Source organism: Furipterus horrens, unplaced genomic scaffold (genome assembly GCF_987537825.1).
Source record: "Furipterus horrens unplaced genomic scaffold, mFurHor1.1.pri manual_scaffold_1, whole genome shotgun sequence".
Classification (NCBI taxonomy): Eukaryota; Metazoa; Chordata; class Mammalia; order Chiroptera; family Furipteridae; genus Furipterus; species Furipterus horrens.
Genome location: NW_028327171.1, coordinates 131,032,775 through 131,046,808, shown reverse-complemented (window position 1 = coordinate 131,046,808; position 14,034 = coordinate 131,032,775). Strand labels below are relative to the sequence as shown.

The following is a 14,034-nucleotide window of genomic DNA, read 5'->3' as shown; positions in this document are numbered from 1 at the left end:
TATCCCTTATCAACTATTTGAGTACTATCAAATATAATTTATATTTTAAAAAAGCCTGGTAAATACTTCAGTCTTATGCTTTATTTACCAGTTAAAAAAATTTTTCTTTTGTGTTCTCTAATAATGACCAATGAGAACTTAAAAAATATGTGTATGTACAAATATCATTATAAAATCATGACTATAAGTGTGTTTGATGTGTTTTAATAAATTGCAGTTGTTATTCTTACTGATACTAAATTGTGTATCTTGGCCAATGAGAGGCTATTCAAGTTGGCTTCTAAAGTCTTTTGATACAATCCTAATAGTCTTTGATAGTTTCTTTACTATCTGGTGTGACAAGGTGTTCCAACCTCAACATGTACATTCTGTCTCAGACTTTAATCAGCCAATTTTCTAAGGACCTTGTATACCATTTTGTGGAAATGGTATTTGAAGACCAAAGTCCAGTACTAACGGTGCTCCAGGTTATCACTGTATGTAGGCCTTTCAGTGGATGCAACTGGAAAATTTATTTTTCCTCAAGGATAAAACTAATAACGAGTTCATACTGGTTTTTCCAATTCAGAGTCAGGATTACAGTATCTTTACATAACATTATCCATCTGACATCTGTTAGTATCTCTCTCCTACACTAAAAACCCCACTTTTCAAGCGCACTAACATAATCACTTGCTTTACTCCAACATACACAGTGGCTTCACAATGAAGATATAAACACCATCACCTTCTACATGATTAGTAAAAGTTATTTAAAAATATTTTTTTAATCCTCACCTTAGGATATTTTATTATGATTATAGAGAGAGGAAGGTGGGGGAGAGAGAGAAACAATGATGAGAAAAAAACATCGATTGGTTGCATCCCATACATGTGCCAACTGGGGATCGAACTGCAACCTAGGTATGTGCCCCCAGTGGGAACTGAATCCACAACCTTTTGGAGCACTGAATGACACTCCAACCAACTGAACCACCAGGCCAGGGCTATTTAAAGATATTTTTGCATTTTTTTGTCCTTTGTGATATCCCATCAGAAAATGTTCAATTTACCATGTACTAAAGTTAGTAAAAATAGTCCTTCTTTATTCATTTATATAAAATTGGATATGAAATGAACTGATTTGTCTTATATTCCTTGTGATTTTCAAGTATCACTTTTTATTGGAAATTAAGCTTTTACACTTATGTAAAATGATTCCAGTATTAAATCTACAAAGTAAGATATATTCAGAGAGGTCTGGTCTCTATACTTGTTGCTTCTACACTATTCCCTCCCTTTCCTTATTTGACCTTTTTTATTGTGGTAAAGTATATACACAACATAAAATTTACCATTTTAACCATTTTAAAAAATATGAGTGAGAAGTATATATGTATATTAAATGTTTTATATGTGTATATATATGTATCTATATGTATATATACATGGAGGTATAGCTATAGATTTATAGATAAATTCTCTCGCCCCTTTAAAAATAATGTTTACTCTTCTCTACCTAACATTTCTTCACCTAACAATATATCCTTGAGGTTATTGCATAGGATTACATAGAAATATCTTTACTTCTTTTTACAGCCTACCTGGACCTCTGACCACATACTTTTCCATAGAGGACTACTTAGTGACAGGATGTTTGGTCCTGCTGTCTCATAAACTCGAGGGATCTAAGCAGAACTGTGACTTGGGATTTGGAAGTACATCTGTATTTTCTTTTTCAAGGATATCAAATTAGCCACATTAGAAGTAACATCAAACACATCTTTAATTTATTTTTAGATATAGGAACATATCGTTTACTTTGCTCAGTTGTTCATGATCAGAGCAGTTAATCTAAAGCCATAACCACTCAGTTTTTAACTGTTAGGGTATAGAATTTCCCACACTCAGGAGTTTTTCTAGAGGTTTTTCCAGGCATTTCTCCATGTACATGAACAAACTGGCTTAAGTTTAATTTACAGTATCTCTCTCTCAAGATGTAAGCAGAAGCACCAACCAAACAGAGCAGGAATGGAACTCACCAGCTACCCAAACCCCGGAAGTGATAAATTCCAAAAATATGAAATTGTTATAATGATGTAACAGGAAGTTCTCAAAGGCTGTATTCAGGTAAAGAAAAGAGGGTTACGTTTCCTGATACCACTGAGAGAGGTAGTCAGATGGTTCAAAGGAAAATCCTACAGGCAGAGAGTCTGCTTGGATTCCCCTAGCTAAGTAGGATGACTGCACCCAGGGAAAGGAAAACCCCCAAAATGGCTGTATAAAAGCCCGAGCAGAGCAGGTTCACCCTCAGGGATTGTTACTGAGATATGACAGTTTTTAGTCTTTCTTCCAAGCAAAATCAAAAATTTAAAAGAAAACCGGCATCTAACTGAATGGAATGAACTACAAACTCACTTTCTTCCTCTTTCTCTTTTCAAGATTCTGCTTCTCTGCCAGGGACTTAATTGCTTGGATCCACGCATCAGCCATTCGCCGGATCCGCAGTCTCATCCACCGGAATTCTTCATGCTTTTTCATCATACTGTAGAGAATATTAAAATCTGTACGAATTTCCGCCTAGAAACAGAAATTTAATAAAAATGAGAAGATGGAAAGTCAGGAAGCACAATGGTTTTCATGAGGTGACATCTGAAAACTTGAAAGAGGTACTCAATTAAATACAGGGCTTCAAAAGTGAGTCTTTTCTGCTGCACACTTTTACTTTAAGGTCCCAGGATTACAAATTGAACCAAAGGCCCCTGACTGCTAATCTGCCAAAAGGGACATCATTTAAAAAATTAGAAATTGGGAAAGAAAGCATAGTCACTGCAAAGCCCTGAGCTATGTTAAAATGCGTTTTTTATATAAGTATGTTTGATGTATCTTAAAATTCTTTGCACCTCAATTTATTGGCCAATTCAGCTTACTACAGGGCAGCAGACCCCTGGGAAAACTGACGTCAGTTCTTAACAAGATGCCTGGCATTGTAGAGGCTGTTAAAAAGCCTCCTTCTGCCCACAGAATTTAGTAGGGAAATACATACTCCTCTTCCAGGTTTTTCCCAATCGAAATAAACAAAAGTTCATTATTTTCTAAAAAATTCAAAAGCCAAGAATAACATTTTCCTATCACAACTGAATCAAATGTAAGATTCAGGCCAGAACTATGTAAAAGCCAGAAAGAACATATTTGTAATACAGCTGCCTATAACCAGTGATTAAAATGACAGAAAAGATAATGACAGTACTATTGATTTCATGTAACATCTAAAACATGCTGAATCCAACTTTTAGCAGTCATCGTAGTTCATTTTAAACACTGATCTGATCATGTCCCTCCTTGATGCAACAATTTCCCCAGATTCCTATGATCTAAACTACAGGTCTTGAGCCAAATGTTCCTCACTGCCTGTTTTTGTACATGAACTTCCACTGGAACACAGCCACGCCCACGCACTTACATCTTGTCTATGGCTGCCCTCTATTACAAGGTTGGAATTGAGTAGTTGTGACAGAGACCTTATGGCTTACAAAGATAAGAATATTTAGTATCTGGCGTTTTACACAAAAAGTTTACAGATCCCCAGTCAAAAAGACTAAAGACTTAAGCTTATAATGTGTCATATAAAACTTTTCCCAGTTCCCTTAGCTACCTTTCCAATCTCACCTTCACCTCAACTCATCCAAATCCCTATGACCTTGTCCTACTGAACTGTGCTCTACTCCCTGAAAATGCCAAGCTCTTATACATCCACATTCCCTCCTCACATCCAACGCCTTTACCTCCTTGATCCAGTATAAACTCACTCAGTCTCATAAATTCAGTTCCAAAGTCATCTCTTTGCAATATCTGTTCATCTTTGCAGGCTGAGGTCACCACATCCTCATCAGTTTCCACGAGTCTGGGTTTTAGCATTTACACAGGTGTGGTCACTATTTACAACCATCGCCCTCATTAGACCACTGAGCACCTCCACATCTGGCATGAGGTCTTATTCATATCAGTAGCCTGTCACTTAGGGGCTCAGCAAACACATGGCGGAGATACCCACAGGGCTGAGGATAGAAGGTCTTCAGTTTACCACCATTTCAGATTACAGCTGGCATTGCTAGAGGACTCCACATGTATCAATTGGCATCAGACCCAAATCACAGGCCTAATAAGAGGTTTCCAAAATCACTTACTAATGAATTATGATCAGCTTCTTCGTAGGGATTTTTTGCTCTCCAAGGTAAATGAGGACACCAATTTTCAACCTGAAAAATATAAATCAGACACAGAATGTATGCTAGCTCATCTGTAAATGAATTAATGTATACACACAAAGCCCCGAGCACAGTTCCTAACACACCAAATGGGCTATTATGATTAATCAGAGTCCCACACTTTCAGCTAGCAATCCAGACAGGTGCCCTCTCAGATGAAACAAATAATCAGCAAAGGTCCCAAGGAGCATATGATTACATCTTATATCTGTCCTTCAAATCAAAATACTTTACAATGACTGATTCCTTAATCATTTAATCCCCTTATTTCTACACCAGGAGAGGGAGGGTCTTCCAGCAGAAACTTAAAAAGACCTAAACATTCCCTCAGGGCACGAAGAAGGAAAAGGTGCTGCTCTGACTACTTAGCACAAGGACAGGAATGATTCCTTACCTGCTGCGGCATGTCTCGCATTTGAGCCACAAAACTCATTTACCTCAGAATTAGGAAGGCAACTGACAGTTTAAGGCTAATTGATCCAGGCTTTCCCTCACTTTCTGGTTGTTCACGTCACACTAAGGACTAAGATGGTAAAAACTACTGGATATAGAGATGAAAGGAAAAAGAAAATAAAAACCCCTCAGTGATTTTGTGAGAACCATTCTGGAAGATGGATTTTTCTGTCAATGTACAAGAGTTTAAAGAATTGTGGGGAGGAAGACAGGGAAAGGAAAAGTGCTAGGTTTCATAGGGATCACTTCAACAAAGGTTACCAAATAATATTAGACAAATTCACAATTTCTAGTAAAGAAAAAATAAAAAACGTATTGCGTAATATTGATGTTTGACCTCGTTGTCAAAACTGGCCATACGATTGTAAAACAGCATATCACTCATTTACTAACATATAACATGATTATTAAATATGGATAATAAATAGCCACTGAAATAGTTTTTTCTATGGTCATGTTACAGAGTGAGGTCCCCCAAATTCTCCAGAGCCTGCAGTTGGAGGACGGGGGAAGGTGACAGCTTTCAAGATACCTTCTCATATCTATGTTTGGCAGCTAGTGTCTTAGTTATGCAAATGTTTTGGTTCTTCCAGGGCCCCAAGGAGAAGGGAGGGGTTTTGACCATGGAATGGTGAGGAAAGAGCTTGTAGGGCCTGTGCAAGGTTCTGTGAATGGTTAGAACCTGTTACCACGTCCACTACATCACAGGCCATGGTCAGGGATTTAAAAATAAGGCAGCAGCCATTTGCAGGGGAGATCCACGTGGCTTTGAAAGGGAAAGGAGAACCATGTGGTTTTGAAAGGAAAAGAGAACCACGAAGCTTTGAAGGATGGAAAGAACCATGTGTGATCCAGTGCAATGTGGCACATGTTTTGCTGGACTGTTATATGGAGGCTGATGACATTGTACCCCAGATCCTGAGGAAGAGAGCTGACAGATAAGGAATGGGGAACTGTTAGGTTTGATTTTGGTTTACAGTCTTTTGGGGAGCAATGGAAGTGCTGGGTCCCGTGGGAGATCAGGGCTCTGAGCCAGAGTGCTCACAGCCCTCCCCAGGTTGGAATATTGTAAATAAAGACCTGTCTTCCTCAACATTAATTGTTGGGTTTTACACCAAGGCGTCACGTGAAAGAACCCCCTTTCACTCAGTAACAGCGAGGGGGACCTATAGAAATAACAAAGCAAGAGGGTGAGGGATGTCTTGGAAGGTCACTGAGAAAGCAGAGACGTGTGTGAGACCACAGCCTCCTGGGTCAGTGACGCGGAGTCAAACAAAATGGTCTGTCTTCCAGCTGTGGGTGAGTTTTCAGAGAAACAGTAGTTTCACTAACCTAGAAACTGCTTAAAGCAAGGTGATTTTTACCAAGACCAGAATAACTGCCTGGACTGCATACAGCCAGCTGCTTGCAAATGAGCCAAGGGTGATTAAGCAGAGGGCAGTAAAGCTGGGGGGTGGGGGGTGGGGAGGTCCCTGGATAGGAAAGTGCAATATTCTCTTTCTCTTCTTGTGAAGTAAAATCAGATTTTACCATATCTGTGAATGGCTTCAGAGGCTCAGAAGGCCTCCCCATGAGGAAAGCTGAAATGGTTTTTGCTCCTAAAAAAAGAAAATACTGACTTGCCTTGGATGCTCCTCCTAATTACTGAGACCTCACAGCAATAGCACCATGAAACGCAGTATCTGGAGCACCATGAATGAGAACTATGAGGGGAAAACCAGCAGAAAAGAAGCGAGCAAGAGGAATGAAGCGCAGTTAGTTCCAGCAGCTCTGCACACTTTTGTACCTTGTACTGCTACATCAAACTGAATTATTTAGTACAAGTTAAATTTTTGTGAATAGACTCAAGACAACACTGCTGTAAAGCATATTTAAAACTCTTTGAGTGCCAACATCACTGAGTGACGCTGACAAATTTTCCCAAAAGTGCCAGTGTCCCTCCCAGCTACTCTTTTCAATGGCTATAATTGTAAATAACAATGGAATAATTCATAGTTTATGTTTTGTTCTCTCTTTTTGTACCTCAGGTTATATATTGATATAATTTTTTCTCATGTTGATCCAAATTTCGAATTATGCATGGCGCTCAAAGGGTTATAACATGAAGGCTTCGAATGGGCTGCAGACCTGACTGAGAGACCCTCACCCCCATACCAACAGGATGAGTGAGGATGAACAAGCAGGGTAACATTTGCAGGGAACCTCACTTCACAGGAACGTCAGCGTGAAGAGTTTCCTCGTGAACAGCATGACAGGGAAAGATGAAACATGACTCATCGTCGGCAGCCGTCCATCTCGAGAGACGATGGTGTAGCTTCTTAAGTGTCTATCTGCACCGCCGAGAATGGCTGTGCAGTCCGACTCGGGAGTGACACGGTATCTGTCTCCTCCCGTGTTGAATCGACATCTTATGATGACGCTGGAGTGTCCTCTCCAGTGAAGCTGAAGCTAAAATAGACTGACTCCATTTCCCATACTTTCAGGAATGCCCTTGAAGCCTTACAAAGCATTATCCAGTCATTTAGAGTAACAAGAAGACCAGCACTGGCAGTAACTCCATGCTGTGAAACAGTCCTCAAATGAGCAACCTTTTCCTAAATAAGAATCATTAATAACACTCAGGGAAAGTCTTGCTTGAGGCTAATCACTCAGCCTCCTAATCCCTGCTTTCTGTCAGATCTAGTCAGACTCCTTCAACAAACTTGACCCCTCAGCAAAGCATCCTACCGGGAAAACTGGACCCCAGAATGAGCCCATTGCCTTTCTCATCTGGATGCTCTTCGATTTCAAATCATTCTTATCATCTCTTCTTCCCTCCTAGGTCTCAGAATCCCAGTGTCCTGTGTCAGCCTGTGGTCGCTGCCTCCTTCACCCATTGCCTTGGCCACACTTTCAACTGTGACCCCTGGCGCTCTCCCTGGGGCAGGACTGTGTATTTGTTCTTATCAGTTTCTCCCCCCGCCCATACACATCCATCTCAAATAAGCGGGCTGGCTGTGGCACCGGACCCCCCCTGTGCACGCACCCTCACCCCGGCCCTCGCCGCCAGTGTAGGGACTGCACATCTTTAAAATAGTCCACAAATCAAGACAGTTAGTCCAAGACTTGAAAACTGTCCGAGTTCATGGCAACACACACAAGAATCAATAGAGGAGCAGAACCATTACTCTAATAACCTTGGGTTTGAAGGCAAAGCTTCTTCCAAGGAAACTAATCTTTTTAGTGCACAGGCCTTGGGCAACAAAATGAAGAGGCAGCAAAAACAGAAAAAGACCAGCCAGCCAGACCTTTGGAAAATTAATGCGCATTTCACTGAGAAAGCCTAGTAAATCACTTTTTTGAAGGAGGAGATATAAAATTAACCAATATGATTTTTGACATTCCTTCTCCCAATGATTTAAACTTCTTTGAGAAGATTTTGCAACATAATCATGAGCGATGTGAATCGAAGTCCCTGAACAGAGCTCAAGTAGGTCACATGTCCAAGGTCCATAGGATGGACAATTAATTATACTTAAGAAAAAAAATGTAATGAAATGGCAGCAGAAGCTAGAGGAGATTTAACATATATATGCATGTACTTAGGTATAACTTTGTAGTAATGTTCAATTCTTTTGAAAGAATAATGACCAGGCTCTGTTACGGTTTCTTCTCCCGTGATTAATGTTATGTGTTTTACTGTAACGAATCCCTGATATAGAATTACATGCTGCATTTTTCAGATTGTAAAGTGCAATCAAAACTGAATGAGAGAAATGCATAAGAAAAAGTTTGAGATTATCTCTGGATGATGATGTTATAGGTGCTTTTCATTTCCTTCTTTTACTAATCTGCATATTATGATTTTTTACAATGGAGATTGATTAATAATTTCTAAAGGAGTTATTTATATAAGCATACAATCATTTACTTAAGAGTCATAGTATGTCAGGATCTCTGGGAAAAAACAAATAAGCTTGCATACATTATACAAGTTAATTCCCGAGGTGCCCTAAGACACAGGCACCACTGTCAGATTACACATGAGGAAATCAAGGCTTACGGGGGTTGGAAACTTGTGAGGTAAGCTCAATAGTGAGCAGGAGGCCTGAGTGACAACTGAGAGCTGTTGCTCCCCTGACCAGCACACATTAAGAGCCACCTTAAAGGCCAAGCTTAGCGAAGGACAAGAGACTGGAAAAGAGGACTGGAATCAGCCAAATGGATTCTATGCCCAACTCTACAAACAACTAGGAATATAACCTTAAGTTTTCTCATCTACAAAATGAAGGAACTGGCTCAAGTGACCTCTTAATAATTCTATAATTTTATAAGATCTGAAAAAGATAATTTTACAATTCATCCTCTTGTCAGGTTAGTTGGTTAGATATCAAAAGGGTCGTCGGCAGCCGTCCGTCTCGAGAGACGATGGTGTAGCTTCTTAAGAGTCTATCTGCACCGCCGAGAATGGCTGTGCAGTCCAACTCAGGAGTGACACGGTATCTGTCTCCTCCCGTGTTGAATCGACATCTTGTGATGACACTGGAGTGTCCTCTCCAGTGAAGCTGAAGCTACAGAGCCTGGGCAGGGTGATATGGAGGGTCTGCTGTTGCCCATGCAGCAGACCCCCCCTCTCTTCGCAGCTGAAGGGTCCAAGGGAAAGACGGAGTCAATACAGCTTGGCTTCAGGTGCGCCGCAGGAGTTGCCGGTGTTGACTACAACGTCAAACCGCCTTAGGGACTCCGGCTCCGGATTTTCTGTCGGGGTTTACTCCCTTAGCCTTTCCCCTGAAGAGGTATGCCGCAAGGCAGCGGAGGTTTTTTGGAGTCAGAGTTTTCCTTCTCTGATGTGCCCTGACTGGAAGATCGAACCAGCGACACTTAGCTCGCAGGCCGACGCTCAATCCACTGAGCCAAACCAGCCAGGGGATTATCAAAAGGGTACAGTTGACTATACATATATTCGTTTGATAAACTGATAAATATATATGGAAATACCTACATACATATACAAATTTGTTATACCGATGACACATCAAATGAAGTTACTCATTAAGGTATAAGCCTAAAAAAAAGAAAGAAAGAAAAAAAGACTTCTCTATCCCACTCCACCCCTGGCCCACTTCCCTTTCTAACATTTCAAAAAGGCAATGGAATATGGTAAATTGTTCAGCTCTCTAGACCAGTCCTGTACACCAGACAACTGAGTTGATTAATATTTTGGCCAAACTGCTTATTAGAAATGGATGTGTATGGGGTGGAGGGAAGAAATTGATTAGAACAAAAGGCTCAATATACGGAGCCAAGCCTTCGGCTAAGCACTTGGCACACACTATTTCATTTGGTCTTCCAAATAACCCTCTGGGAAAGGCCGCTCATCATGCCAGATGCAAAACCGCCAGCCCGGGGAGGACCCACAGCTGAGCACTGGGATCCATCAGCCGCCCCAGAGCATGGGCCACTTTATCACCACACAATATCCACAGAAACCTGACATTTGGTTCCTAGTCCCATAAACACAGTCCAGTCTTCAATATTAGAGTGTCAGTGCCTAAATCTTCTATATAAAATCCTTCAAAATGGGTTTACTATGCTCCCACTGCTGGTGTAGCAGCTGTAATAATGGCTCCCTGCTTATAACTCTCACCTGACGTCTTTCCATGCAGCAAGTGATCGATTTAACACCTAAACTGGATCACATCCTACTCTAACTCAAACCCCTCTGTGGTTTGTCTTTGCACCCAGAATAAATCCCAGAATTTATAGCAAGATCCTACAGTCTGACCTCAACCCCTGCACTATCTGCCTCACTCACCCTGCCTTCCCTACAAAAACCTCCCTGCACATCAAACAGAACATATCCACCTCAGAAGGACTGCCAGATTTGGGTGGGCATGTATGTGTGAAAAAATAAAGCACCCAGTTAAATTAGAATTTCATATAAACAACTTTTAGTGTAATTATGTCACACAATTATAATTAAACAAACAAACAAACAAAACACAACATTGTTTGCCCTGGCTGGTGTGGCTCAGTAGATTGAGCACTGGCCTGCGAACTGAAGGTCGTTGGTTTGATTCCCGGTCAGGGCACTTGCGTGGGTTGTGGGCCAGGTTCCCAGCTGGTGTGCAAGAGGCACCTGATGGATGTATGGATGTTTCTCTCCTTCTCTTTCTCCCTCTCTTTCTCCCTCCCTTCCCCTCTCTCTAAAAATAAGTAAAAAAAAAAACACAAAAAATAAAAAACCCAAGACAGTTTACCTGAAAATGAAGTATCACTGGGTATCCTCCATATTACCTCTATATGCCTGAGGGCATCTGCATTTTCCATTCCTTCCAGAGAGTTCCATGCATCACTTCCTATTTACACACTATGCTCCAACTTTTCCTCAGAGAAACCTTCCCTGATCTACTCACCTGGCCACGCTAAATCCTTATTCTATTTTTCCTGGGGGCCCTCACCACTTGTGAAAATTACTTCACGTATCAGTTTACTATTGTTTGTTCCCTCATCCAAATGTAAGCTCTCTGAGGACAGAAGCTTCGATCTGCCTGTTCAGTGCTTTATCCTCAGCCCTGAGAGTAGTGCCTGGGATGTGGCAGGACCTCAATCATTTTGTGTAGAGGAGTTAATAAATCAATTAAAAACATGGTATAAGCACTAAAGACAGTCATGATAATGATTCTCTTTTCCACTTATGTGGCACTTATCCATTTCATCATTTTGTTAGAACCTTTCATCAACACTGAGGCACGCAAGGCAGGCTTGGCCTTGACCTCAGTGAGGAGAAACCAACTGAAAACTGAAGGGAACGCTCTGAACCACATACATAGGAGGTGGATACAAACAGGCAATCAGGTCATGTGTTCTCTGTCACACTGTACTGCTGCCCATGACCAAAGAGGGCAAGAATACTATGAACAGTAAGTACGAACCCACCACTCACCAAGACAGAGCCAAGGGCTGCAAAGATCCATGCTAGTTCTGCTCAGGATGTTAGGAAGGGGCAGAACTTAAGAGAAACTGCAGTAAGTTTTCAACGTGCCAAAAAACCAGCAGGCTCTCATGAGAGGATATCAGTTTTAAAAACCCATCCCAAACAGCTGTAGGAGAACTGTTCATTTTACTTTACCCAAGAGAGGCAGCAAATGAATTCTTCTGTAGTCAACCACATAGACAACGCATAGAAATGCTTCCTGTACCCATTCTCACTAGGCAGAGTTCCTGCTGCAGAGAGGCAAAACTGAGGACACTGCAATAGTCAAAATCACCCAATTTGTAGAGCGAGTTACATTGTAGAGACCAGGGATACAGTTCCTCTTTTGTGTTAATGTGCAATTTTCCCGGAATCATTAATTCAGACAAATATGCTGAGCAACAATGAGCATAAAAGATGGGCAAGAAAGCTGTGCCTTCTAATATAATTGGCTCATTCCATTCTATTAGTCTAATGTGATCCTTTGTACGTCCTTATAAATATAATATTCAAATATTCAAGAACATTATAATTGTTAATAAGTGTTCAAAATGCCCCTGCTTCATGTCTCAAAATTAATGTTTTAGCTGATTTTAATGCTACAAATTTTACAGTATGTTTTTTCAAAATTAGAAAGGTGTTAGCTGGGAGAAGTTACTACTTAGAACAAACAAAAAGCTATCATCTATTTAAAAAAATTTTTTAATAGAACCATTCATTGAATAAATATGTGTGCCAGGAACCATTATACCTGTGAACAAAACAGGTAAATCTCTCTGGAGATTATTTTCCATGTACTTGTTCTTAATGTTGGCTGTTGATGGTCATCCCAGGATCTTTGCACTTTTTGTTCCCACAGTCTGCTAAATAAACAGCTCTGCCAGACAGCTACACCTTCTGCTCTTTCACCTCCTGGTGTTCAAACACCATCCTCTCATCTTCTCAGTGGGACATTTCCTGACCTCTCTATCTCTAAAATGGACACTACCACTCCTCATGAGCATTTCTGCATTCCCCTCTCCTTTTCTATTTTTCTCTGTGGCACTAATTATCATGAAAAAGATACATATTTTACTTTTTAATTTGTCTATCTCCCCAGACAAAGCATAACCTTAATGCAGAATGTTTGTCTTTCTGTTCATTGTTATATCTCCTGTTCCCAGAAAAACCCAATAGGCAATACATGTCCTTGGCATGCAGACAGTGGTCTCTAAGTGTTATTCCACCACGCGGAACCAGGGCTCCTTAGAGAAATGATTCGTTCCAGACTTGGGCAACAACTGTATAAGATGAACCTGGAAGAGTTTGTCATACCAAGTAGCAAAAAACAGACAAACAAACAAAATTATTACAAACTACCAAAGTCATGTCAAAGGGACTCAAAATACAATATAAATTAGCTCATTCTGGCCAAAGAAGGGGCATTTTGAGACTCAGTAAGATAATAACTGGAATAGATTGAACACATCGAACATGTTTCAATCAATGACTTCATAATGATGATAAAAACCAATGAGCATACAAGTAAACAAACCAGTTACAGTTCACAGTGGAAGATGCTAGGTGAACAAGAGAGACATAAAGGTTTTCCACAGGAACTAACCCTCAGAGTAACTAAATATCAGAAGAGGAGTACTTTCTCTTCACAGAAGTATTCCTGATAGATTGAGAAGAAACCCCTAATGAATTAATGAACCCACTCACTGATCACCAACAGCAGCTAACATCACAAAAAGAGAGACAAGCATGTATTAATGTGCCAAATATATATCATCCATGAGGCAGTCTTGCAAAAATATATTAAGCCTGACTCTGATCAAGCCTCAGATCTAACTATCAGTTCACAGGAAATACGAGGGGCCAGGAACCAGGCTCTTCTACAACAACAGGGCATGCAATGAATGCTGAGCATTACGAATTCTCTAAGGCAAGCAACGACATTTCTTCAACAAAAAGTCGCAAGGGGTGTTGGCGGGGATGGAAGGGAACCTAAAATTAAAAAGAGGCTTTAGAGACACCAACAATTGTAATTTATGGTCCTTACTTGAAACTTAGTTCAAATAAACTTTAATTTATAAGACAGCCTAGAAAATGTGAATACTGAGTATTTTATCATATTAAGGGATTATGTTAATTTTTTATATAAAATGGTATTAGTAGTTATAATGGGAGTAGTTATATATTTTAGAAGAGTCTCTTTTAAAGCAACATAGTGAAACATTCACACATGATGTGACATTTGGAATTTGCTTCAAAATAATGGAGGGTGGAGGTTATTAATAAAATGAGATTGGCCACAAAATGACCATTGTTGAATCTGAGTCATGAGCACAAGGGGGTTTGTTACACACTTCTTGTTCATATATGTTTGAAATTCTC

At 40.3% G+C, this 14,034-nt stretch overlaps 1 protein-coding gene across 1 annotated transcript in view; it reads right to left on the bottom strand.

Annotated features, from left to right (window-relative positions):
- MGAT5 (alpha-1,6-mannosylglycoprotein 6-beta-N-acetylglucosaminyltransferase) overlaps positions 1–14,034 on the bottom strand; it is a 343,102-nt gene that overhangs the window by 121,412 nt on the left and 207,656 nt on the right. Inside the window, exons 7-8 of the mRNA XM_090279425.1 lie at positions 4,167–4,238; positions 2,398–2,559 (exon numbers count right to left, since the gene is read on the bottom strand). Coding sequence (XP_090135551.1) covers positions 2,398–2,559; positions 4,167–4,238 — 234 coding nt within the window. The remainder of the gene's footprint in view (positions 1–2,397; positions 2,560–4,166; positions 4,239–14,034) is intronic.